The sequence below is a fragment of the Cetorhinus maximus genome, chromosome 1 (assembly GCF_964194155.1).
Source record: "Cetorhinus maximus chromosome 1, sCetMax3.hap1.1, whole genome shotgun sequence".
In the NCBI taxonomy this organism is placed as follows: domain Eukaryota; kingdom Metazoa; phylum Chordata; class Chondrichthyes; order Lamniformes; family Cetorhinidae; genus Cetorhinus; species Cetorhinus maximus.
The window spans coordinates 27,551,268-27,575,658 of NC_135879.1; the positions used below are offsets into that span (position 1 = coordinate 27,551,268).

At 46.4% G+C, this 24,391-nt stretch overlaps 1 protein-coding gene across 3 annotated transcripts in view; it reads right to left on the bottom strand.

Annotated features, from left to right (window-relative positions):
• Positions 1 to 24,391, bottom strand: part of maml3 (mastermind-like transcriptional coactivator 3) — a 475,154-nt gene that overhangs the window by 23,396 nt on the left and 427,367 nt on the right. For all 3 annotated transcript variants that reach the window (XM_078538941.1, XM_078538931.1, XM_078538922.1), the window contains exon 3: positions 10,509 to 10,793. In XM_078538941.1, the coding sequence (XP_078395067.1) occupies positions 10,509 to 10,793 (285 nt within the window). The remainder of the gene's footprint in view (positions 1 to 10,508; positions 10,794 to 24,391) is intronic.

The following is a 24,391-nucleotide window of genomic DNA, read 5'->3' on the forward strand; positions in this document are numbered from 1 at the left end:
TTCTACATGCCTAATCCGCCCTTCACAAGCATTTCTATCTCCTCCATAAGTTTGTGACACCCACCCTGAAGGATAAGGCCCATGCTACAGTGAAAATGGGGTCTGTTTGGACTCAGCACTGAGTTCAAATGGCCCAGCTAGGTGAATTCAGATTTCCCTTATATGTGAATCACACCCCGCCTCTTTACCTTACCAGTGAAAATGGAGTCTGTCGGAAATGGGGGTTGTGCTTATGGGTCCCATCTGCCTTTTTTAAAGGTCTGCAGTGTATTCATGCACATCCTTTCTATCACAACGATTACCTGCGTCCACCTCTCTAACATCGCTTGCTTCTGCTCAAAATTCAGCCCACCTCTTGCTGAAATCTTCATTCATGCCTTTGTTACCTGCAGACCAGACTATTCCAATGGCTCAAACAGCCTTTTATCCTCTACCTTCCATAAAGTCGGCTTATCCAAAGCTTTTCCCACACTAAGTCCCACTCACCTATCATGCCTGTCCTTGATGTTTCCCAATACCTCAAATTTAAAATTCTCAACCTCATGCTGACACCCCTTCATGGTCTCGCCCCTTCGCTTCCTCTGTTATCTGCCCCCGAATTCTCTGCAAGAGTTCTCTCAATTAACTTCAGTGGTGTCTGGTAGAACCCCTGCACACTATAACCTCTTGTGATTGCTCCCTCCCTTCACTCCACCATTAACAGCCATACTTTCAGCTGGCTAGGCCCCATATTACTGGCACATATTAAAATCCACTTTAACACTCCAACTCTACGACCAAGATTTGGGCCACTCGCTCTTAACATCTCCTTCTTTAGCTCGGCACCCATTTTTTGATTACACCTCCATGAAGCACTTTGGATGTCAGGGGTGCTATAATACGTGCATGTCATTATTGTTACTGTGGCGACATCAGCCCTGTCCACTTTACCGGCTTTCCATTTGTGTGAAATCAAACCGCACAGTTATAAGGTTGCTAGTGTATGCCAGAGCAAATCAAGGATTCTGGTTATCAGCCGCATGAAAAAGTTGGAGTACAGCCACCAGCCTGTGCACGGGACTGTAATCATACAGTTTTGTTACACGAGTACATTCACATTACAGCACAAATTGCTTTTGATCTTGGCAATATGGCATTGCCCAGATGGACCATAAGGAACTGCAGTTGCTCAACAGGGAGGCAGCATGAACAGGTTTCTTCCCATCAATTTCAGCTCCAAGACAGCAGGTGAGACTCATTCCTATCAGCTTCCCTAAAGTATACGACTGACAGGAAACAACAAGTGAAACCTGCCCTTCCAATTTCCAAACTCTTCCCACTGAAGAATTTTGTTCATTTTAAGAGTTTTCACATTTCATTTCTATTTGTAGAATCAATCTCCAAGGGCAGCGTTCTGAGTCCGGCGGGCGGGCCCAGGAGTGGCCGGGAAACAGTCTGCCGCCCGTGATCGGCCTCCGACCGCAATTTCATGCTGGGCGGGCCAATTAAGGCTCTCACTGGTTGGCAAGGGCCGAGCGGGCAACAGTCCAGGCAGCCCCTTCTGTGGAAGGCTGCCACAGAAGAACGTCTGTTCTGTGTTAGCAAATTGATGGAGTCGAGTGCGGCTGGAGACGCCAGGCGGAAGGGCAGGTTGGGTGGGCACTCGAATACCTCGCGGTCCTCCTGGAGGTGGCTGCCAGGACAGACACCTTTGTCCCCAGGGATGGGAGGAGGAGGCCACCGCACCTCACAAAGAGGGCATGGGATGAGGTGGCAGTGCTGGTTAGCAGCTACGACGTGGTGCGGCGCACATGGGTGCAGTGCTAGAAGTGCTGCCCTCAATAAGGGTGAGTACCGTGCAGGTATGGGTCAGTTTGCAGAAGCGTTAATGTGCGGATGTCCCCTCGTGGACATCAGGGGTGCTAGAGTTTGACTGCCAATTGTGAATGATGCCGGAGCTGGCCAAGGGGGTGAGCCCTGGCTGCTTAGACTGAGTGCCTTGCGGCTTGAGGGCCACAGCTCAGATGTGCCCTATAAGGTGTTCCTCAGTTGGGGTTGACCAGGCTGCAATGGTGCTGCACGTAGAGAGTGGACTAATCAATGCTCCTCTTTCCTTTCGAGCCATAACTAAGCAGAGCGGTCACGTACAGGCGGAGGCCCGCCCAACCTGCTGCTGCTCACCAGGTTCAAGCAGGGCGCCCTTGAGCTGGCGAGCTGGCACACTCCCCGTGCAACCAGGCTTTGAGAGATGGGGTGCCAGACGGAGGTAAGAGCGCAGTGCACAGAGGTGAGAGTTTCAGACTGGGGAACCATTCTAGTGTCATCTCTTCATTGATGGGAGCCTCAAATCTGGAGTCCCCATTGACTATTGAAAGGCGATGGCACCGTGATGCAGATCTCCATTGTCTCACCAGGGTGCCTGGCAGGCACAGTGACAGTGTGATGACTTTAACTAATGACATGTCCTTCTTCTCCCTTTTAGATTCCCCAGCACGCACTCACTCTCTGGACACCGAAGGGCCACCCCTAATGCCAAAGGACCACCGGGCTTCATTTGACCTGCATCGCACCCACTCTGTGAACCAGGCACCAGCACAGATACCAGCACCTTGGTGGGCATTATATCAGCAGCTAGAATGTCGGTGCACATTGGTGAGGGCACTTCACACTCACTTGAGATGCAGGAGGAGGCAGAGAGTGCCCAGGGCGCTGGCAGTCGGAGAGCTGCTGGAGACCAGGACAATGCTTGAAGACAGATGATGAGCCTCTGGAATCGTCCATTAGGCGGTAGATGCTGGATGGCCAGTGGGATGTGCAGGAAGATCTGGCGGAGATCCATGAGGGTCTGTGTGCCATGGTCTCCGTGATGGAGGAGTCCATGTGGAGCATGAGCACTACGTTGACCCTCATGGCAGAGCACACTGTCCCCTCCATTGAGAGAGCGGCAACTCTCATGGAGAGGCAGCTCCAGGGACAGAATCAGGGGTTCCTGGGGTTGCGCTCGGAGCTGCAAACCCTCACACAGGCAATGACCTCGTGGTCAGTGCCAGTGTGGGAGATGGGTGAGGCACCCAGTATCCCAGCTAGGTGCCCGTCCATCAATGTTGAGCAGGGAGATCCAGAGCGACCTCATGTTGGCTCACAAGCTGCTTGTCGTCTCTGCGGGCTTCTCTCCTCCGCCCCAGTGGCTGTCGCACCTGATGAGGCTGCGATGACTGGGGAGATGCCAACCGTGGCACTGGCCACTCCCTCTCAGGTGGGGCCAGCACAGGCTCCACTGGCCAGAGGGCGACCGCCAAGGTCATCACGGCCAACAAGACAGCAGAGTCAGCAGGCTGTCTCCAATGCCGCTGCCAACGACGGGGGGGGGGGGGGCGGAGGCAGCACCAACACTTAGCACTCGCAAACGTAAGTTAAAGACATCTTGAGCACAAGACGGACTGTCACGGTTGATTTTCTGTTCACTTATGTTTGCTTTATATGTCTGCTGGTGTGGACATCAACACCAATAATGGTAATGTCATTATGCTTTCAATGTGACAATAACATTAAATTTGCTTTGGTTCTGATGGCCTGAGAATGCTTCATCTTTTTTCTTTCTGGTGCAGGGTACGCCTGTATGTAATGCTGGACGTGAGTGGCTGGATACTTTATTGCACAGGCACTGAGTGGACTTTGGGTGCCAACGAAAGGGTCATTTCAGACATCCAGGATGGAGGTGGCAGCCCTGGCATGGGGTGGAAGCAGATCTTTGGCAGCCTAGCTGAAGGAGCGTTGGAGAGGTGTCACTGCCTCCCTGGAGGTTACCGAGGTCTGCCACCATGTCCTCAGCGTTCTCTTTACCGTGCTCCTCTTCTAACTCTCTACCGGATTTATCATCTGTGGCCTGTGCAGCTGCATCAAGATCCTCTTCCTCCAGTGAGTCCCCCCTTTCCAGTGCCAGATTGTGGAGAGTGCAGCATGCAACCACAATCAGTGATACCCGCTCTGGGGGGTGTAGTAGTATTGTAGTGCTCTCGCTGAACGGTCCAGGCATTGGAAGCACATCTTGAAAAGACCTATGGTCCTCTCTACCACCAGCCTTTTGAAGGCATGACTCCAATTGTAACGCTGCTCTGCCTCTGTTCTTGGGCGGTGGAGAGGCGTCAACAGAGAGCCCTTGTCACCGAGCAGCCATCCATCCAGTTGGGCTAGAGCACTGAAGAGCCTCAACACCTGGGAGTATCTCAGGATGTAAGCATCATGGGAGCTGCCATGGTACCTTGCACAGACTTGCAGAATCTGCATCTTGTGATCACAAATTATCTGGATGTTCACCGAGTGGAATCCCTTCCTGTTGATGAAGACACCCGGCTGACCGTCTGGCGCCTTGATGGCCACATCTGTGCAGTCAATGGCACCCTGCATGCAGGGGAACCCAGCAATCACTGCAAAATCTCTGGCTCGCTCAGCCTGGCTGTCCTCGTCCGTACAGTAAAGGTCAGTACCAGCCTAAACAGAGCTTCTGTCACCAGCTTGACGCAACTGTGGACAGCTGATTGGGAGACTCCACACAGATCCCCTGCTGACCCCTAGAAAAAACTGGAGGCACAGATGTTGAGGGCCACTGTGACCTTCAGAGCCATTGGCATGGGGTGTCCACCCAAACAGTTGGAGCTGATCTCAGGCCCAATCATCTAACAAATGGAGGTCATGGTCTCCCTTGAGAGGTGGAGCCTTCTTCGGCATTGCACCTCAGACATATTGAGGTAGCTGTATCGCAGCCTGTAAGCCCTCGCAACAGGATAGTGGCGTCTTCTGCGGCCCCTTCCGCCTTGGACTACCTGCTGGCCCAGTGCCCCTTGTGCCTGCGCCTCTCCTCCCACAGGTCACTCCCTGGAAGCTGCATTGGGACACCTGGCCTTCTCTCCCTTTTGCCCCTCTCTTCCCCCTCAGAGGAGGTGCCACCTGCGGAGATCACAATCCCCATTACAAGGGTAACAGAAGGCTGTCTGATATCTGGAAAGGCCCACACAGTCTGAATCCTCCAGGGGCTTTGGAGACACCAAGGAGACCTGAAATGAAGCCTAGAAATACTAACGATGAAGCTCTGAACAGAGATGAAGCTGCCAAGTACCAATAAGCAACCAGCAGCAAACTATCTCCAAAACTCCTAACTACTCACATTGGCAATGCTGCTGACCCTTTTTTATCACACCCATGGATGAGGTTTAGCAAATTGTCAGCTGCCCGCCTGCCCGTTTTGCCCATGCGATGAGCACCAAATTGCATGGGCGATGTAAAGTACAGCTAATTGTCTTTTTAATGGCCTTAACTGGCCTTGTAATTGATAGCAGGCGTGGCTCCGACTCCCGCTTGTTTCCGCTGACCGAAGTATCGGGCGAGTGCACAATGACATTAGGACGCTCACCCGACAGGTCAGACACGCGCCCACCTGCTCAGCGAAAAATTCTGCCCCAAGATTTTCTCAAGACCAGAAACTCAATCAGCTCTATATATATATATATATATGCTGGTCCAAGTGGAACATGTGGAAACAGACATGTTCAGAGTCCATTTACCATATACCAGGGCCTTCAAAGTGTTAGTGTTGGAAATCAATATATTTCAGCTCAAGTGTGATGCTGTAAGTTTATTACCTCCAAGGTCCTGACTCCTATTTTCTTCTAATTCTCCCTTGGGAAGAAATTGTTAAAAGAGGACTTCCAGAGATGGGAGCAGATGATAAGAGTTCTGACTATCAGCAGGTGCAAGGTCCTGGAGTTCCTGCTTGGGAATGGTTCAGACCGACGTTCACCATGTGCTGAGCGTTATATAGTGAATGTTAACAGGTTAGCTGAACATGGGGGAGGGAATCACAGCCAAGCCTCTTGCACACCTGGCTGCATGTGGCCACCGGGCATTAATCTTGTGCAGCAACTCTAGTTGATTTTTCTCCTCACTAGTTCAAGGGCAATCCTGCTGGTCGCATTATCCTTAAACCAGATCACCACAAACCGAGGATTGATACTGGAAGCTTCCTGGCCTGTGTGCTCAGTATCCGTATAACACAGTGTAGTTATCCACAGTGATGAGGATTCATGTTATACCTTGGAGGGGCAAAATTTCTGCTTCATTAGGGGGACCGAGCAGGCAATTGGTGGCTTACTGGATAACTGGGATGATGAACAGTCTGTGATTGTTCAATAAACCACCCACTGCACTGACTCCTCATCACAGGCATTGGGTCGCAGAGTATTTTTCCTTGGATGTCTTAGCTATATGTTGAGTGAGATTTTAGAAAGGACAGGTTTTAAAAAGTAGTTTACGTGATAGAGAAAGAAAGAGTTGAGCAACAATGGACAGCCACACGCCTGTACTGAATTATACTGGAAAACTGAGACATGATCGATTGATTTCAAGGCTGAGAGAACAGGTAGAGCTCTTTATCCTGCTTATATTAAGTTCCTCTGCAAAACACACAGCAAGAACACTCCTAGTATTCAACTGCAGAAGCACTATGCCCTTAATCATCGCTGGAATAGAAGAATGTGGAAAAAATATCAGCCTGCTTTACAGAGAATTTAGTTGGCATAAGGGTGGCACAGGTACATGTCTGGGATATAATCACCTGCTCTAAAAAGGAAGTGCATGATATGGTTAAAGCCCCATCCATGCTGAGGGAGGAGGTGCCAACCATTGCAACAGAAGGGAACTGCAATCAGCCTCAGCACCTCTGATTTGAATTGGGGCTGGTGGGGCGGTAGTGGGGTGGGGCTGAAATCTATCAGTCTGCATGCTGGATTGTTATCTAGTGACACCTGCTGGAAGGTGAAAGTGCGGGTGGTGGTTGGTGTCAAGGTATACTGGATTGGAAATAGCAGTAATATTCCCCCATGGGAATAACCTACAGACATTGCCATTCATCAAATCCATTCAAAGCTTTTAAATCTCAAGTGATCTTTTGTAAAAATAAACTTCTATTCAGTAGTCATGTCAAAAATAGCTAATTCTTTCATAGCCTCTTTAAACTGTCAATCACATTGTGAACTCAGAACACCCTGCTGAGATAACTGCAGCTTTTGAAGCTTGAATTTTCACTACTGAGGCGGGTAGCTCGAGTTGGGAAAGTTCCCGGCTCAGCAGATCCACCTTGGTTTAAAGGACCCCTTTAGATCCAATTTTTGCTCTGGGGGTGGGGAAAGGAGCTGTCTATTCCTTACCCCTCACAACCCCTCACCCCCATGCCATCCCATCTCTTATATAAACAAGCTTCTAGCCACATCAAAGACAGCTAATCCTTTAATAACCTCTTCAAACTGTCAATCAAACTGTGAACTCAGAACCCCCCCTTGCTGAGGTAATTGTAGATTTTTGAACTCAACCAAGCCTTCATAATTACACAATAATAGCCCTCGGGAAATGTCAACAAAGGCCCCTATGGTAATGTTTTTTAGCCAACCTACATCAGACGGCCTGCCAAACAAAGCAGTCAAGCTGGCAGTGTCTTTTTAACTCTCACTGACAGCTTAAATCTGTTCTTGTTTTAAAATTAAAAGAGATGGGATTTAACAAACTTCAAATCAAGACACATAAACAGACCTTTTTGGCCCTTCAAGAGTGATAATATCTGTCCCATCAATTTTTGACTCACACACTGCAGCTTAAGGCCCTTCTAACAGCCAAAATGGGTCTGTTTGAACTCAGCATTAAATTCAAATGGCCCTGCTGAGTTTGGGTTTCCCGCCTGTGTGAATCACAGCTTGCCCCCTTCCCCTTGCTGGCATAAATGGGATCTCTCAGAAATGGGGCCATTCTTCCTCATTAGGGTCATGCCTGACATTTTTAAAGGTCCGCAGAGTCTACCAACTCTGCGAAAATCTGGCCCTTATTGTCTTGGCTTCCACATGGACAGCCCCTTGGGTGACAGAAGAAGACTGCCAGCATCCATGGACTGCACCTCAGCATGAGTCATTGCATTCATTGAATCATAGAATGGTTCATGCACAGAAGGAGACAATTTGTCCACAGTATCCATCCCAGCTCTCTGTAAAAGAAACTCTGTTAGTCCTAGGCCATGGTAATGCTGTAGATATAATTTATCTGGATTTTCACAAGGTCTTCGGTAAGGTGCCCCACCATAGACTAATAAATAAGGTCAAAGATTGCGGAGTCAGGGGGCAAGTGGCAGAATTGATTGCTAGCTGGTTTTAAGTCAGAAAACAGAGAGCGGGAGTAAAACGTAGTTATTCAGAGGAGCAGCAGGAGTGAATTAGTGTTCCACAAGGTTCAGTGCTGGGATCGCTGTTGTTTACAATTTACATTATCAATTTGGACTTTGTGATCAAAACGCAGTTTATAAATTTGTAAATTGGGGAGAATAGTCAACACTGAGAAGGACTGTAACAAACTATAGGAGAACATCAACAAACTTGCAGAATTAGCAAATGGACTTTAACATAGATAAATGTGAGGTAGTACATTTTGGTAGGAAAAATAGGGAAGTCACTTATTATTTGGAAGGTGGGATAGAGGATCAAAGGGATCTCTGAGTACAAATACACCAATCACTAAAAGTTGTGGCACAGGTTAGCAAGGCCATAAAAAAAAAGCAAACCAAGCACTAGGCTTTAAGTCAAGGGAGATAAAATTGAAAAGTAGAGAAGTTACGCTAAAGCAGTATTGAACCCTGGTCAGACCGCACTTAAAGTATTGCATTCAGTTCTGGTTGCCATATCATAAAAAAGATATAGAGGCACTGGGGAGGGTGCAGAGAGAATTTACAAGGATGATACCAGAAAATGTGTCTATACATTTCAGGAAAGGTTTGACAACTGGGTGTCTTTTCTCTTGAAAAAGGCTGAGGCGTGACCTAATAGAGGTCTTTAAAATTTTGAAAGGTTTTGACAGAGTAGATAAAGAGAGAATGCTCCCACTTGTGAGGAAGAGCATAACTAGAGATAAAGGAAATCCAACAGGGAAGTCAGAAGAACTTCTTTACTCAAAGAGTGGTGAGAATGTGGAACATGGTACCACAGGGAATGGTTGAAGTGAATCGTATAGATGCATTTAAAGGGAAGCTGGACAAGCATATGAAGATGAAAGGAACAGAGGGCTATGGTGATAGATTTAGCTGGGGAAAATGGGAGGAGACTGGAGTGGAGCATAAATGTTGGTATGGACTGGTTGGATTGAATGGCCTGTTTCTGTGCTGTGTATGCTATGTAATTCTATGTAAATTATCCTCCTCCCAGTATAAAAAACTTCTAAGTTTTGAGTCATCTGCAAATTTTGAAATTGTGCCCTGCCTATCAAAGTCTCGGTCATTAATATATGTCAAGAAAAGCAGAGGTCCTAATACTGACCCCTGGGGAATCCCACTACCTACTTTCCTCCAATCTGAAAAAGAACCATTCATCACTACTCTTTGTTCCCTGTCACTCACCCAACTTCATATCCATGCTGCCATTGTCCCTTTTATTTCATTGGCTTCAGTTTTGCTGGCAAGCCTGTTATGTGATACTTTATCAAGTGCCTTCTGGAAGTCCATGTACACTACATCAACCACGTTACCCTCATCAACCGTCTCTATTGCTTCATCGAAAAACTCAATCAAATTAGTTAAACAGGAGTTGCTGTTAACAAATCCGTGCTGGCTTTCCTTAATTCATTCACATTTGTCCAAAAACAGGAGGGATAAAAAGTATAGAACTGGAGGAAAAAGAGATAATCTGAGCCCAGTATTAGCCTCCTGAACACACTAAGTATAGGGTATGTGGGGAGGACAAACATTGGGGGAGTAATCATCTGTTTTCAGCCATTTAACATTCTAAATGGCTGAAGTGATCATTTGCTTTGTTTCTCTACAAGTTCTGCTAGTCTCCCACTGAAGTTACGAAAGGATATCGGGATAAGCCTTACATAATTTACAGGCCCTTACGTTTCTGTGATGCTGGGACATGCACTTTGATGCCGTTGTGTAACATACCAAGTTGAGGACCTCAGCATAAAGATGCAAAAAAGCAAAGAAAATAATTAAATTCAGGCCCACAGCAATGGAGAACATCTTGGTGCAGGCGCTTGTGGGAGGGGTTGGGGTGGGGGGGCAGGGGGTGGTGCAGCAGTGAGTGTAAAGCTGAGAGTCACAAAGCCAAGGGGATTGGAAATCAGACAGACCAGAAAGAAGCCAAGCAAAGCTGGAAGAGAACAAATATGCCACTGTAAGAAGGAATATATTTCTGTGCACCAAATGTGATTGAGATGGGAAAGAAATGGTGGCACAAAGATGGAGATAGAGATAAAAGATTACGCATTGAATATTTATATACAGATAAGCTGCATATCTGAAACTGAGCTGAAACACACTTGTGAAAATGATGACAACCTCAGGGTGAACTCACTTGGGTGCTGCCATTTTCAATACCGTTTTGAACCAGCTCTGGACATACTTCAGGAATTCCTGACAACCATGCTCCTTTGAGGTTATGAGATACAAGAGACATCCCAGTCGCCACCCCTACCCACTGTCACTACCTATAATGAACGTTTACCTGCTCTGCCAGCAACTGCTGCTGTTGTCTCTGCTCCCTGAAAAGCTGCTGCTTTTGCTGTTCCATCATGTGAAGCTGATGCATTCTCTGTCTCTCTTGTTCCATCAACAACTGTTTCATCATGACAGCCTGCTGCTGGTTTCCAAGGTAACTTGGGCCTCCAGGGTTACCAGACATAGAGCCAGGCACCGGGACCCCAGTGCCCGGGCCAGGAACAGGAACAGGAACAGGAACAGGGGGCTGTACGGATGCTGCAGGCCGAGAGGTTCCCACTGGATTCTGATCCTGTGTGGAAGAAAGAACTGTTTCAGAGACTGAAGAACGTACAGCATATTACAGAACCTGAAACAAGTTCAGTTGTGGAGATGAGCCCACAACCCACTATAAAACATATTACAATTATAATAACTCCATTCCACCAATTGTTAAGTTATATACCCTGTCTGTGCTCAGTCATAAGGGTGACCAGTCTCCAGGCCACTGAAAATAACATTACCCAGCTAGCTGTTAGGGGGCTGGTTTTCCCCTCCGTTTGCTTTTGTACAATACCTCCCCAGCAAGTGTGCCTAAAATGGAAGAGCCATCAAGTGAGAAAGTGTATGCCTGGGGAGTGGAGGGGGCGGCCGTGTGGAAAGACCTGAATATATAAAATAAAGCTCCCCAGCCTGGCTCATTAGCAGATTAAAACAAGCAGCACCCATTGTAATTCAATGCCCAATCAGATTAAACCATATAATGTGTCTCACAGAGAGCATATATTTCATCGCTGGACAAAGTGACTTTTGTGGACTATGAAACCCAGAGGATTAGCAGCTGTAGTTTATTTCAACTTCTTAAACAACCAGTGGCTTTACTTAACATTAGCCACTTCGCTGCTGCATTCTCAATTGAAGATTAATTTTGTCTGGCTTTGTTACAGTAAAATGTTATGTCTCCCCTGCCACTAGTACAATACTGCAGATCTATAGGCAGGTCTCCAGTATGCTGCAGCCTTACTGGCTTGTTTATTACATTTAAGCGTTAGGACATTATTCAGTAAACTGAATAGCTGACATCTTAAGAGTCACAGCATTAAAAAAATGCATACAGTACAAAGAACAGTTCTTTATCAAAAGAAAGCATGCATTTGTTTCGGAGGATAATTACAGCCTTCACTTTTGACAACTGTACGTATGAATTTACAAAGACTGTGTCTCAAATATTAATATTTACACACATCACATACAGTCTGTAGCACTACATTTTTTCACATTCTGAGGGCCAGGCAACATATTTTCTCCCTTTAGCCCTCCTCCTGAGGGTGATGGTTCATACTGTGTTTTAGATCCACGGACACCAAAATACCACAGCACCATGTCCACGAGAGTCCAGACAATAAGGGGCAGGTTGTTCGGCTCTGTGTGTGTAATGCTTGTGTATTTTTTTTATTCTCAGGGTGTGGACATCATTAGCAAAGCTGCTTTTATTGCTTATCCCTTAATCGCCTCAGAAGGTGGTGCCGGGACTTCAGTTGCAATTGTTTTGACAAACTGCTACTGGGCCACTTCAGAGGGCATTAGAGAGGCAAGAGAGGACAGGGAAGGTAGCTTCTCTTCCCTGTAAAACATCAATGAATTAGCTGGATTTTTATAACAAAACTGCAGTTTTGCTAGCTCATAATTTACCAGGCTTATTAAAGTCAATTTCACAACTTGTCTTGACATGATTTCATCTCAACCTCTGGGTTGCTCATTAAGTCCCATAACCACTATATTACCACACCTGAGGTATTGTGCAAGCTATTATTACTAACTTTATCAGCATTAGTGTGGTGGGGTCTTGAAAGCTAAAAGCACCCACCGTGACAGCATTGAGGTGGCTCTCAGGGACTAGCAACATTTTGAAGAGAATCTCAGGGTTGGGAGGGGGATCCAGGGTGCAAGAGGGCACTCCAGGGAGAGGCTCTGGAAACACTGAGGTAAGTAGTGGGATCAGGGAGAGGGGTCCCATTGTCTGGAAACTTAGGGGAGGGCGCTCCCTGGGATCACAGGGAGCAATGGAATGCTGTATAGGGGATTTGTGAGCACTGAGATGGGCTCTCAAAATCTAGGAGTGGAGAGAATAAGTTGAGGGAGCTCTGGGATTCAGCATGAATAGGATGGACTTTTGGGGTACTGAGAAGGAGAGAGAAGAAGTGACGGGTATTGGAGTTCCAAGGATTTCGCAATATTGGGAGAGGAGCAGGGTCTCCTTCTGGGGAGGGCAGGCCCAAAAGAATAAGATCCAAAATGTTCTGGGCCTCTTTCACACCTTCAGGCTGCAACTCTTCAATGAAATCCTGCCCATCTCTGACCATCTACAGCCCCTTTTTTGCCCACAGATTTTCCTGCAATTGCTTTCCCACTTCTCTACCTTACCACTACTTTACCAGAAGTGTAGAATTCAAAAACTTTAGCGCACTTTTAACAAATTTGCTGTCTTATATAGTCCTCACTAATAAACATAAATTTCCACAATCAAGCAAAAAATTACCTCATAAAATGCTTAAAAGGTCATTGTATATGCAGTTTCCAAGTTTTTATATCCAAAATTCCACAAACCTCACCAAAAATGATTCATAAAATAGATTTAACTTAATTTTCAACTGTAATAAACTACTAACAAAAATCAAAATCAATTCTCAATAAAGAGTCCAGTAAGTAATAACAGGTGGAAAATAAAATGGAGAACTCTGAAGTGCTGCTAATCATAATTGTTTTCTGTTTCAAAGCCGTTCACAATAAAGGGCAGCGATTTTTAAACGAATGTCATCTGCATGCCTGAAATTAAACTTGTTAGTTTGAAAGTCTTTTAGAGAAAGTGAAGAAATTCCTGGGTTCCCACTGAGCAAAGGTATCCCGCAACTTAAACTGCTACAGAATTACAAGCTGAAAAATATAGCAAAATCTACATAGAATCGTAGACCTGGATTCCAAACCCCCTGCCCCCAGTTGGTGTATTTGAAGGCAGAGGGGCGGGGAGAGGTGGGGGCTGCGCTTGCAAAATGTAACATGTGGCCTTCCCACTGCCTTCTCGCCCTTCCACGACCCACCTCCCATTTTAACCAGGATCCACAGAGGCCTTGGATGGCTAGTCCACCCTTGGGCCTATTGAGGCCTTTAAGTGGCTAATTAATGGCCACTTAAATGCCTCCGTTACTATTTTACTCACAGCAAGGAGAGGCCCATGATTTGTGGGAAACCTAGTAGCTTTTACCAGGCGAGTTGGTGTCAGACAAGGGGGGATCCTCCTTTGGAGGGGGGTCCCCTGTGGCCACTCAAACCCCCCTTACCCCCTCACTGGGACTTACCAGCCAGGCGCTGCTGATACCCTGCACTTACTTCAGTTCAGCCTCCATAAAGTCCTCTTCTTCAGGGACTTGATGTAGTCCCAGCAGTGGCCACCGCTCAAACCTGGAGCTGTTGGGTCTACAGAGCTGCCAGAGAATCGAAGGTGGGACTTCCTCCCCAGATCGGGGCAGAAGTCTCACCCTTAGCCAATTAATGCCTTTCTGATTATAGTGACCTGTTCCAGGGGGAAAAAAATAACTAGCCATGGAAACAACATAAGCATGTACTTTGTCTGCCACTCTGCATGGGAATGAACTAAGTCTAAGATGAAATCTAAAAGCATAAAATGGCTGCAGGGCAGCCGCCTTTTTGGTGGGCCCCATCACATCCTTTGGGTGCCCAGAATTGGGAACCGTAGTCATGGTGGGGTCGAACCGTTTCATACAGGTTTCGCAAAACTTCTTGGCTTTTGTACTCTATGCCTCCATTTACAAAGCCCAACAAAAACTCAGGTTTCAGTATGAAATACTTTACAACCACAGTTGGTTGTATTACACAAAACTTGGTCATTCATATTATGCAACCAGCTCTGCCTCTTTGAACCTGGCCCTACACAAAATACGGACAGCAACATCCAAAAGACTTGAACCTCACAACAACAGCAGAACAACAGCACTCATTGGCTGAGTAGCCTGTCAATCAGGATGATCTACGTACCAGATTGGCTGCTTTGGACACTGACCATCCCAATTGACAGGCTACTCGGCCAAAAGCCTGGGCCCCCAGAACACGGACCCGGGTGTTTTGCACCTTTGTGCACCCTCCACTCCTGGACCCTGGTTACAGCACCAAAGGAGGCCATTCAGTCCATCGTGTCTATGCTGGCTCTCTGAAGGAGCAATTCATCTAATGCCAATCCCCCGGCTTCTCCACACAGCCCTGCACATTCTTCCTTTTCAGATGGTTATCCAATTCCCTCTTGAATGCCTCAATTGAAACTGCCTCCACCACGCTTTCAGGTGGTGCATTCCAGACCTTAAGCACCCCCGCTGCCTGAAAAGGTTTCTCCTCACGTCTCCATTGCTTCTTTTACCAACTACCTTAAATCTGTGCCCTCTGGTTCTCGATCTGTCCACCAATGGGAACGGGTTTTCCCTATCTGCTCTGTCCGGAAGCTGCATGATTTTGAATAGCTCTATCAAATCTCCTCTCAACCTTGTCTTCTCCAAGAAAAACATTCACAACTTTTCTAATCTGTCTACATAACAGAAGTTCCTCACTCCTGGAACCATTCTCGTGAATCTTTTCCGCACCCTCTCTAATGCCTTTACATCCTTCCTAAAGCGCAGTGCCCAGAATTGGGCGCAATACTGCAGTTGAGCCTGAACCAGTGTTATATGCAAGTTTAGCATAACTTCTATGCCCCTGTTGATAAAGCCCAGGATGCCGTATGCTTTATTAACAGTTCTCTTAACCTGCTCTGCCACATTCGATGATTTATGCACATAACATCCAAAACCTTCTGCTCCATCATCCCATTTAGAACTGTACCCTTTATTCTACAGTCTCTGTCTACCAAAGTGATTCACTTCAAACTTCCCTGCAGTAAATTTGATCTTCCACTTGTTTGCCCATTCTACCAACCTATCTACGTCTTTTTGAACTTCTAAACTATCCTCTTCACAGTTCACAATACCTCCAAGTTTAGTAACATCTGCAAATTTTGAAATCGTGCCCTATACATCAAGGTCCAGGTCATTAATATTTATCAGGTCAAAGTGCACAGATTGTAAAATGGGAAACTCTGCAAATTTCACATGCTCAGAATACACAAAAGCTTCATCCAACAGTTGTAAGGTTAACATATCCAGTTGAAGCCCAGGCTTTTGCAACAGACTTCTTTGAATTACAAACTTTAATGATGGTCTCGATAAGTGTAAGGCATTTTAATGGGCAAATGTACATATGTCGCAAAATATGTAAATTTACCACGTTGATGTTAATTGTATTGTGTTGTGTGGTAGATAGAATGATTAAAAAATTGATTTTGGAAATTGCAGCATTGCAGAAGAACAGATTAACCATACCCAGAGTTAAGAGTATTAAAAAAATACCACGAATGCTGAGTAGTGATAGTTATGAAAACTGTAATAATAGAGTTCTGCCTTAGAGTGGAAAGGGCTGATAAAAGGAGTGTGATTGGGACTGAAGATGGAACACGATGTTGGAGGGACATTGAGGGTGAACCTGGGTGTTGTGCCTGCAAGAGGCTAGCTTGTTTTAGAGGAATGGGGTTGCTGATGGTGGGTTCGGACTGTTGTTTATTTTGATGCCATTTCCTAATGTTACCACTTCATTGCTGGTGGCTCTATAGTCTGCGTCCGCATTCATAGTCTAAGAGACAGCATTTGTTGCCTGTTTACTTTACAGGGGGACCATTACAGGAAATAATCGGGGGCAAGAGGCAGTGGCAACAAGAGGAAGAAGCTGTCTAGATTCTTGTGTTGCTTTGGGATGATGTTACTAAGTAAGGCCAAGGGCTGGTGATGCTTAAGGGCAGGTGTTATAGTACTGTGTGAGGAATCTGCTGAACAGCAACACTGGCTTTATACAGTAATGAATTCTCTCCACTCATGGGTATCTTCTCAGATGTGTGCCTATGTTTATTTTATGATATTAATTGTTAACATTTATTTAGGTTCTGTAGGAATAAAGTGAATTGATCCTGACATAATTTAAGTGACATGGGTTATGCACAGTTCTTTGTGGTGGAACTCATTGTCAATGAGAATTCAGAGAGGGAGCTGGGCCAACTAGTGTCATATGTCAGAAGTAAATAAGTAGACAAAATCAGGCTGAATTACAATATATTTCAACACATTGAAGAATGGCACAACCTGACCAAAGTTTATGCCTGAATGCACGATCTAAATGTAAAATACCACAAGTGTGAGCTTTGTAATGGATCTATAGTGGAATGTACACGTGTCGGGATGAGGGAGAGATGAAGGCATCAAAGCCAAGCCGAACCCTATCATCGCCTGCCATTCAAACACATGCCCTTGCCAATGGTGATCCACCACAAAAACCAAGGCTTATATTTTTTCCCCATTCAGAGCCCAGGGGACATTGAGATCCCGACTGAGAAATCAGTTATGGGCCATTTTCAGGCACATACCCAGTGGCGTGCAAACAGTGTGCTCCCCAACTGAAAGGCCCAGGCTCACAGAAAATTGGGCCTGAGGCCTCATTAACATTCTTCGGATGAACAGGCAGATTGGCCGTTTTACAGTGTTAAATATCCAGACACTCACCTCACGGGATTGTTTCTAAGGTTATAGGTCCAAGGAGAAGCGACGGGAGTGGCAGGGGGGCAGGGGGTGCAGACTGATCATGGGTACTGCAGAGTCACACTCATATTCTTCCTGGCTTCATAGCAACAGTATATGTTTCTATAAACGTATCTTTTGCAGAGCGGTTGCCACGTAGGCAGTTTAGAATCCGGAGTGGAGCAGGCTTAGCTCCTGCTCCATGTTGTAATAGTCAACTTAGCATGCATGGCCCAAAACAGGCATTAGACCCCCCCCGAGTCACATGTGTGAGGTGAGGTGCTAACACCACGCGACTCTGACAAAATTGCAACGCTGTGTCTATTGACCTTTTATTTTTCTATTTAATCGCCCTAATTGCCTGTCCACCACTACCAGGCGGGTGGCTGTCAGCCTCAGAGATGCCTCTGGAAAAATCGTACAGAGGTGTCAACGCGTTAGGCTACAGGCGCGACAGCCTCCTGTGCAAAGCTGCAGACACACCCGCCTCCAACCCCCACCTCTGCCCCCGTGGCAAAAAAAAAAACCCGAAATGTACTTTAAATGCTGCAAGAGACACTCGGTACCGAGAGGATGCAGCAAGGAGATGTGAACTGGTGCATTCTTTCATGTCGCTCTAGACTTAACGCGAGGCTCTGGTACATGGCTGCTGAAAACTGAACAGTTACTGCAAATGGCTAATGATTGGCAACCGCCCTGCAGTCAATTAGAAAATCATCAATCCAATCATGGCACTATTTCATTCTCTGCCTTTCCCCACCCCCCACGCCTACATGTAGGCACTTCACTGATGGAATTGTATCAGTTATGTCAGCTGTGCATTTGGAGCCCATGAGATTACCATGGCAACATCATCTTATCCTAATGGCTACTGGAGAGCTTTACACAAGATCAGGTGTGATGGCTTTCCTCTACGCAAGGATTGCCAGAAATTTTTTAACTAGCTGTTGGAATTCTGTCTGTGAAGTGGAGGGGGAAGGGCAGGGAGAAGAGAAAGAATTACTCATTCACAGTTACTTACAAAATATGCACAGATACACTGGGGAATTTTCTTTTTTTAGGTTTGCATCGGTTAATTGTGCTCGAAAGATTTCTGCAGTTTTTATTTTAACAAGCCTGTTCCCCTGGAGAAGGCTGGATGGGTGTCGATGTGTAAATGCTCATCGACAGCAACGTCCAGAGTGACTGTGGAAGAGAGGAGCACAGCAAAGCACCAACCACCAGCTCAAAGAGAAAGCGAGCAGGTCCCGGACGGCAGCCCTGCCAGACAGCTCAGCCTCTCTGGAGCCTGGCCAATAGGAGGGGCACTTGCTACAGACCGAGATGGACCATTTCTTTGCCAGCTCCACCTCTTCCTCCCTCTGCTGTCAAAACCTCATCAGACAAGGCCTCGAGTGTCGGCACTCAAACCACTAACCACACAAGTGTGAAGTGATATTAACCACTTTCCTCTCGCAAAGGCAAACAATGGCCAAGCTATTTCATGGTGCTTTATTTATTTTAAAAGTCTAAAAACCCCTGGTGCTGCTTTGGTTATTTGGAAAAAAAAAATCTTCCCCTCCATTTGGTTCATAAGAAACCAGATAGAAATTGAGATATATTTGCAGACTTATAAATGTTTTGTAGAATAAAAAAAGACAGATGGGTCTATTTGAACCCCACCCTGCTGGCAGATACCACCCTGGTTCATGGGCTGTTACCGATTTGGCTACTTATCCACTTGGAACTGGGCTGTCCTTTCTGATTTTAACATTCAGGGCTGTTCAGCAGTCTGTCGACTGCAGGCCGGGGGTTCCAAATTTATTCAAATAGGGATCCCATTATCCCATGGATAAAAGCAAAATACTGTGGAGGCTGGAAATCTGAAATAAATCCAGAAAATGCTAGAAACAACTCTGTTTCTCTCTCCACAGATGCTGTCAGACCTGCTGAGTTTTTCCAGCATTTTCTGTTCTTATCCCACGATGGCCACAGATTTGCTGCAGGATGAAGCAGGTCAGCAGACAGAAAACATCCTTCTAGATAGGTGCAAAACTTTGCTTTGTGGAGCCGGGGAGGAGGAGAAGGGCTCCTCTGGACCTTCCTCACCCTTGACGAATATCCAGTGATCCCCGCCTGCTGAAAATGCTAGATCGAGGCATCAGGTTTACTTGTGACATGTACCATAATTGAATAAGCTCCCAGCACTCATGGATGCTTGTGTAGTCACATACATGAAGAATGGTCACGTATCGATAAGATACCAAAGAGCTGCCAGCTTTAGTGAAACAATATTCTCAGAGTGAGTTGCCGCCTTTACTGAAGAATGGTGAGAAAATTGGATTGTCCAGGGGTGTGGGTTGGGGAAGGTTGATGTTGCATGATTAGGGCCAAAGTTTAAGGGCCAGATTTGCCCAGTCCCAAAGGGGCCAGAACGGAGGCGGACAAGGACAAAAATGGCCTTGAATATTTTTGGATGGCGAGGTTTCCCTTCCCACCATCCAAAGAATTGGCTGGAACACATCCCCTCCGACTCTGCCTGCCCCCCCCAGCCATTTCACGCTCGAATGAGCGTCAATTGGCTGCAAACAGGACTTCCGCCCCTCACTTGGGAGGGAGTCCTGCCTTAGAAAGCTGCCGGCCAATCACTCTGGTCCCTGCAGTGACAGGAGCAACAGTGGACGGAAGAGGGAGTGCGTGAAGATGACAAGTCTCGGGACTGGATGGAAAGGTAAGTTTTCAGGGTCCCAGGGTGGGGAAGGTAAGGAAGGCCTGAGGAGGTTGTGGAAAGTGGGCGATTGGGGTGTTGGGGGAGAGGCCTGAGGGTGGGGGGGGGAGGTCTAGCAGCCACGGCACCTTAAGGGGTGGGTGCCTGCAGTTAGAAAGAGGTTTCTGATGGAGGCGCCCACACCCCCTTCCCCGACTGAGGCCTAAACCCATTCATTTTTGCGCTTCCCCCACTCCAGGGAAATCATCCTGCCAGTCTAAAAATTGAGGCTGGGCGGGAAACGGCCCTTACGCGGCCAACAATTGTCCACTTAAGGGCCTCAATTGGGGCAAGGGTGGGCAGTTGAGGCTTTGCTCAGACTAACATAAAATCACTTCAAGGTTGGGGCGGGTGGGAACCCAGAGAGAAGCCCGTTCTTTCTATTTCATGCTTCCCCTGCCTAAAAACCCGGCAGCAGGGGGGGGCGTGAAATTCAGGCCGGAAGTTCCGCCCCTGATTCCGCCCTCCCCGATTTTCCTGAGGGTGAGAGAGGGCGCGGACCTCAGAACTCACCCATCTATGAGGCTAATTAACATTGTTGTAAGCCTGTTTCTGGAAACTTTTCCAATATTCCTGGAAGGGGGCCAGTGTTTAGAAGCTGTCTGGGCCAGACCAGCTGCATGGAGGCGAGGACCATGCTGGGCAAGTTGTGGAGGCGGGGAGACTTTAAAAAGGTTAGTAAAATGCTTTTCAAAGGTTAAAGGGCCTAACCCTTTGAAGTTAAAGTTGCAGCAACCCATCACAGGTCAAGGGGAGGAGCCAGCATTAAGAACTTGGCCAGTTCAGCGGGTCGTCACCCTCCTGGCATTGCATGGGCACAGCAGTTTGGGCTCCACCTGAGAACCAGGAAGGGTGAAGCTGGGAATGGGTGCTGCACCTTCAGAAACTGAGGCCCTGGAGATAAAGAGCAGCGGCCTGCAAAGAAAGGGCAGAGTACTAGGCAGCAGGAGGCCTGAGAAGAGGGACAAGGGGCACAAAGAAGTAGCCAACGCTGCCCTGAGCACAGGATCTACAGGCATAGGCAAGCGGATTGGAATACAAGAATGAAGCAGTCTTGTCAGAATTGTACAGGGCTTTGGTGAAACCATATGGGGAGTACTGCGCACACTTTTGGTCTCCATATTTAAGGAAGGATATACTTGCATTGGAAATGGTACAGCAAATCACTAGATTGGTCCCTGGGATGAGAAGGTTTACATATAACAAGAGGATGAGTAAATTGGGTTTATATTCTCTGGCGCTTAGAAGAATGCGAGGTGATCTCATTGAGACATTAAAGACTCTGAAGGGCCTGACAGGGTAGACACTGAGAGATTGTTTCCACTGGCTCGGGCATCTGAAACACAGGGACACAGTGTCAGGATAAAGGAATGATCATTCAGGACTGAAATGAGGAGAAATTTCATCACTCAAAAGGGTTGTGAATCTTTGGGATTCTCTACTTCAGAGGATTGTGGATGCTCCACCATTGAATATGTTTAAGGCTGGTATAGACAGATTTTTGGTCTCTCAGGAAATCAAGGCTTATGGGTAGTGGGTGGGAAAGTGGAGTTGAGGCAGAAGATCAGCTATGATCGCATTAAATGGTGCAGCAGGCTCAACAGTATGGTCTACTCCTGCTCCTATTTCTTATGTTATTCAGTGCCACAGGAGACTGTGACACTCTCGGCAGTTGGTCACAGACATTGGTGTCTTGTTAGCTGTGGAACTCTGTGCATCTCACAGCCAGTTTCACACCAGTACATTACCCAGGTGACAGATGCCCTGTTTACTGATGCTTGAGTGTACATCAGGATCACCACTGATGGGGCATTATGGGCTTAGAGGGCACTAACTCCAGTGCCTGGATTGATTGGGTGATGCCCTGCAATACCCTCCTTCAAGGATCTCGCTCATTGTGGTGAGGTGGCTTGGACAGTGATGTCCTGGAAGGGGACAGCTCATCGGGGGAGGAGCAGGAGGTAAGAGCGGAGGAGGGATTGGAGCCAGAGGGAGATGAGACCCAATATAAGGTGCCCCTGCTGCATGACGAGGTGGCCTCCTGTGCCAGCCATGAGGAAGGGGATTTCCCTCTTCTCCCTCTTGGATGCCAGGCCCCGATGCGCCATCTCGGGTCCCTGTGATGCAAGGGCAGGCTTTGGCACAATTGCTCTCACTTAGGACAACCAGCAACCTCAGTGATGGCTGCCTTGGGTGTCTGAAACCCACCTCTATTCCAGTACCCACTAGCTTTAATTAGACAGGAAACCCATATCCACACCAATTAAGGCCTCGCCCTTAGGAAAATCCGAAACCTAGTCAGTTTCCTACTGGAGGTGGGTTTCTGACACTCCAAGGGGAAAATCCAGCACTATATCCCAGATCCATCAGCTTGGGATGCAAAGAAAGACACTGAGGATTGCACTGATCATCAGTGAAAGCACAAAACAGTGAATGGTCAGCCCATTTTACACCATGCCGCATTATATGTTTTCACAATAGAAAAGAAAATCAGGCACCTTGTAAAATGGGCTGTCAATTCATTATCCCTGTACATGTTTTCTTTGAAGACCAATTTAACCCTCATACTCTTTCACCACCTAGATTTTGAGTCATGTTACAATTATTTTGAACTTCAAAATTATCTATGAAGATCGGAACATTGTTAATGATGTAAAACCTCCTCTTGCATGATGGCAGACATCTCTGCAAATGATGTCCAAGAAGGAGGGAAAGAAGAACTACTGAGCAGAAGAGTGGACGAACGGCATATAGCTAGCAACATGCAAAAAGTGGAGTAGCTGAGAGTAAAAAGAAAACAGCTAAAGTGATTGTCATCTATTAATGGCATTATCCTAAAAAGGCTTTGATAAAAGCTGTACATTGGTCATTGCAGTCCAGTGTGTAAGGTATGAATCTCTGGTGTCCCACCCTTATAAAAACTGACAAACATGTTCGGCCCGTCCGTAGCTAGAAATTTCTCTATGTGTTACATTTATCTTACAGGCAAAGCCATTGTGGATACATACCTGACTTTGGCTGTAAGACAAATGAAATACATACAGGAATGTTTCTTCACACAGATCTTACTGAATCACAGAATTCCAGGTGAAAAGCTGCACAATGCAGTTCAAGAAAACCCATTTTGCTTGAGTTGAGTTGCTTGGTGTCTGTGAGCAATAAATTTATCAGTGAAGTCTGGACATGCAAATTTCCAATCATCCCAATCACTCACTGTTTTCAAAAGGTTCATGTTGTCCTCTTTGGGGCATCAAATAGGCTAGCAGTTACAATGAAAACAGTGATTATTCATTTGCAGAGGTGATTCTGGAGTTTGACCAGTTGAAAGTATTTAGACTACCAATGCAGAGCACAGTAAGTTTCCCACTTTTTGTCTAGTTATGACTATTCTACCTATAGGGGTAGATATTTATGAGTTTATCTGCAGCCGAACTAGATGGGTCCCAATGCCCAGTGACAGGTGTCCCATTCCAGGTGTCATTGATAAGCAAGACTGCCTGGTTAAGCATATAGTGTCCATTAGTGCTCTGCACCTGCTTAGCTAAGTCTGCCATGGGGGGTCAGCTTGTTTCTGACTTTTCACTGAGCAAATGTCAGTTTTGAGTCAAGATGCCTCCAAAGAGAACCCACTAACTTTCCTCAATAGTCGACAGCGTAAAAACAGGGATTATCAGACTTATGCAACAGACTCACAAATACAAATGCTACCTACTCAAACGGCAAGTCAAGGAAAAGACTTTTTTGTTCAACTAGCTGCTATCAAATGCATTGTTATTCTGTTCCTTTATTCTGCTTCCTACTCAAAAGTAATGGAGGTGGACAAATCAGCACTTACTGAAAACAGTAAGTTTAATGCATAGCTCGGACTGGTTATAAGGAATTGTCAAAGGTTGCAATGTGAGAAAAAGTTTGAGCTCTTTAAAGCTGCCATCTATTTCACTTGGTTTGTACCAGTTATCTTTGTACCAGATTTCAAAACTCATGTTGGCATTGCCAAACTGGATGGATGCTTTTTAATCATCACTGTGGCTACTATTTGGAAATGGTTAAAATATTGTGATCCCCTCCATGTTTTGGTTTCCTGTGTCAGCTGTGGCAGCCCTCTTGCCTCTGATTTAGTAGGTTAATGCCCTCAATGTAATCAAATATCCCAAGGTGCATCACAAGGAAGGTGAAAGCAAGATTTGATACCAAGCCACATAAGGCTGATTGCCAAAAGCTTGGTCAAAGAGGGAACTTTTAAGGAGAGTCTTAATGAGGAAAGATGCAAAGCTGCAGAGGTTTAGAGAGGGTATTCCAGAACTTAGGGCCTAGGCAACCGAAGGTCCGGTGGTGTGATTAAAATTGGGTTACTCAAGAGGCTAGAATACTCAAGAGGGTTGCGGAACTGGAGGAGATTACAGAGAAAGGGAAGTGCAAGGCCATTGAAGGATTTGGAAACAAGGATGAGAATTTTAAAATCAAGGCATTGAGAGACAGTATAGGTCAGTGAGCACAGTG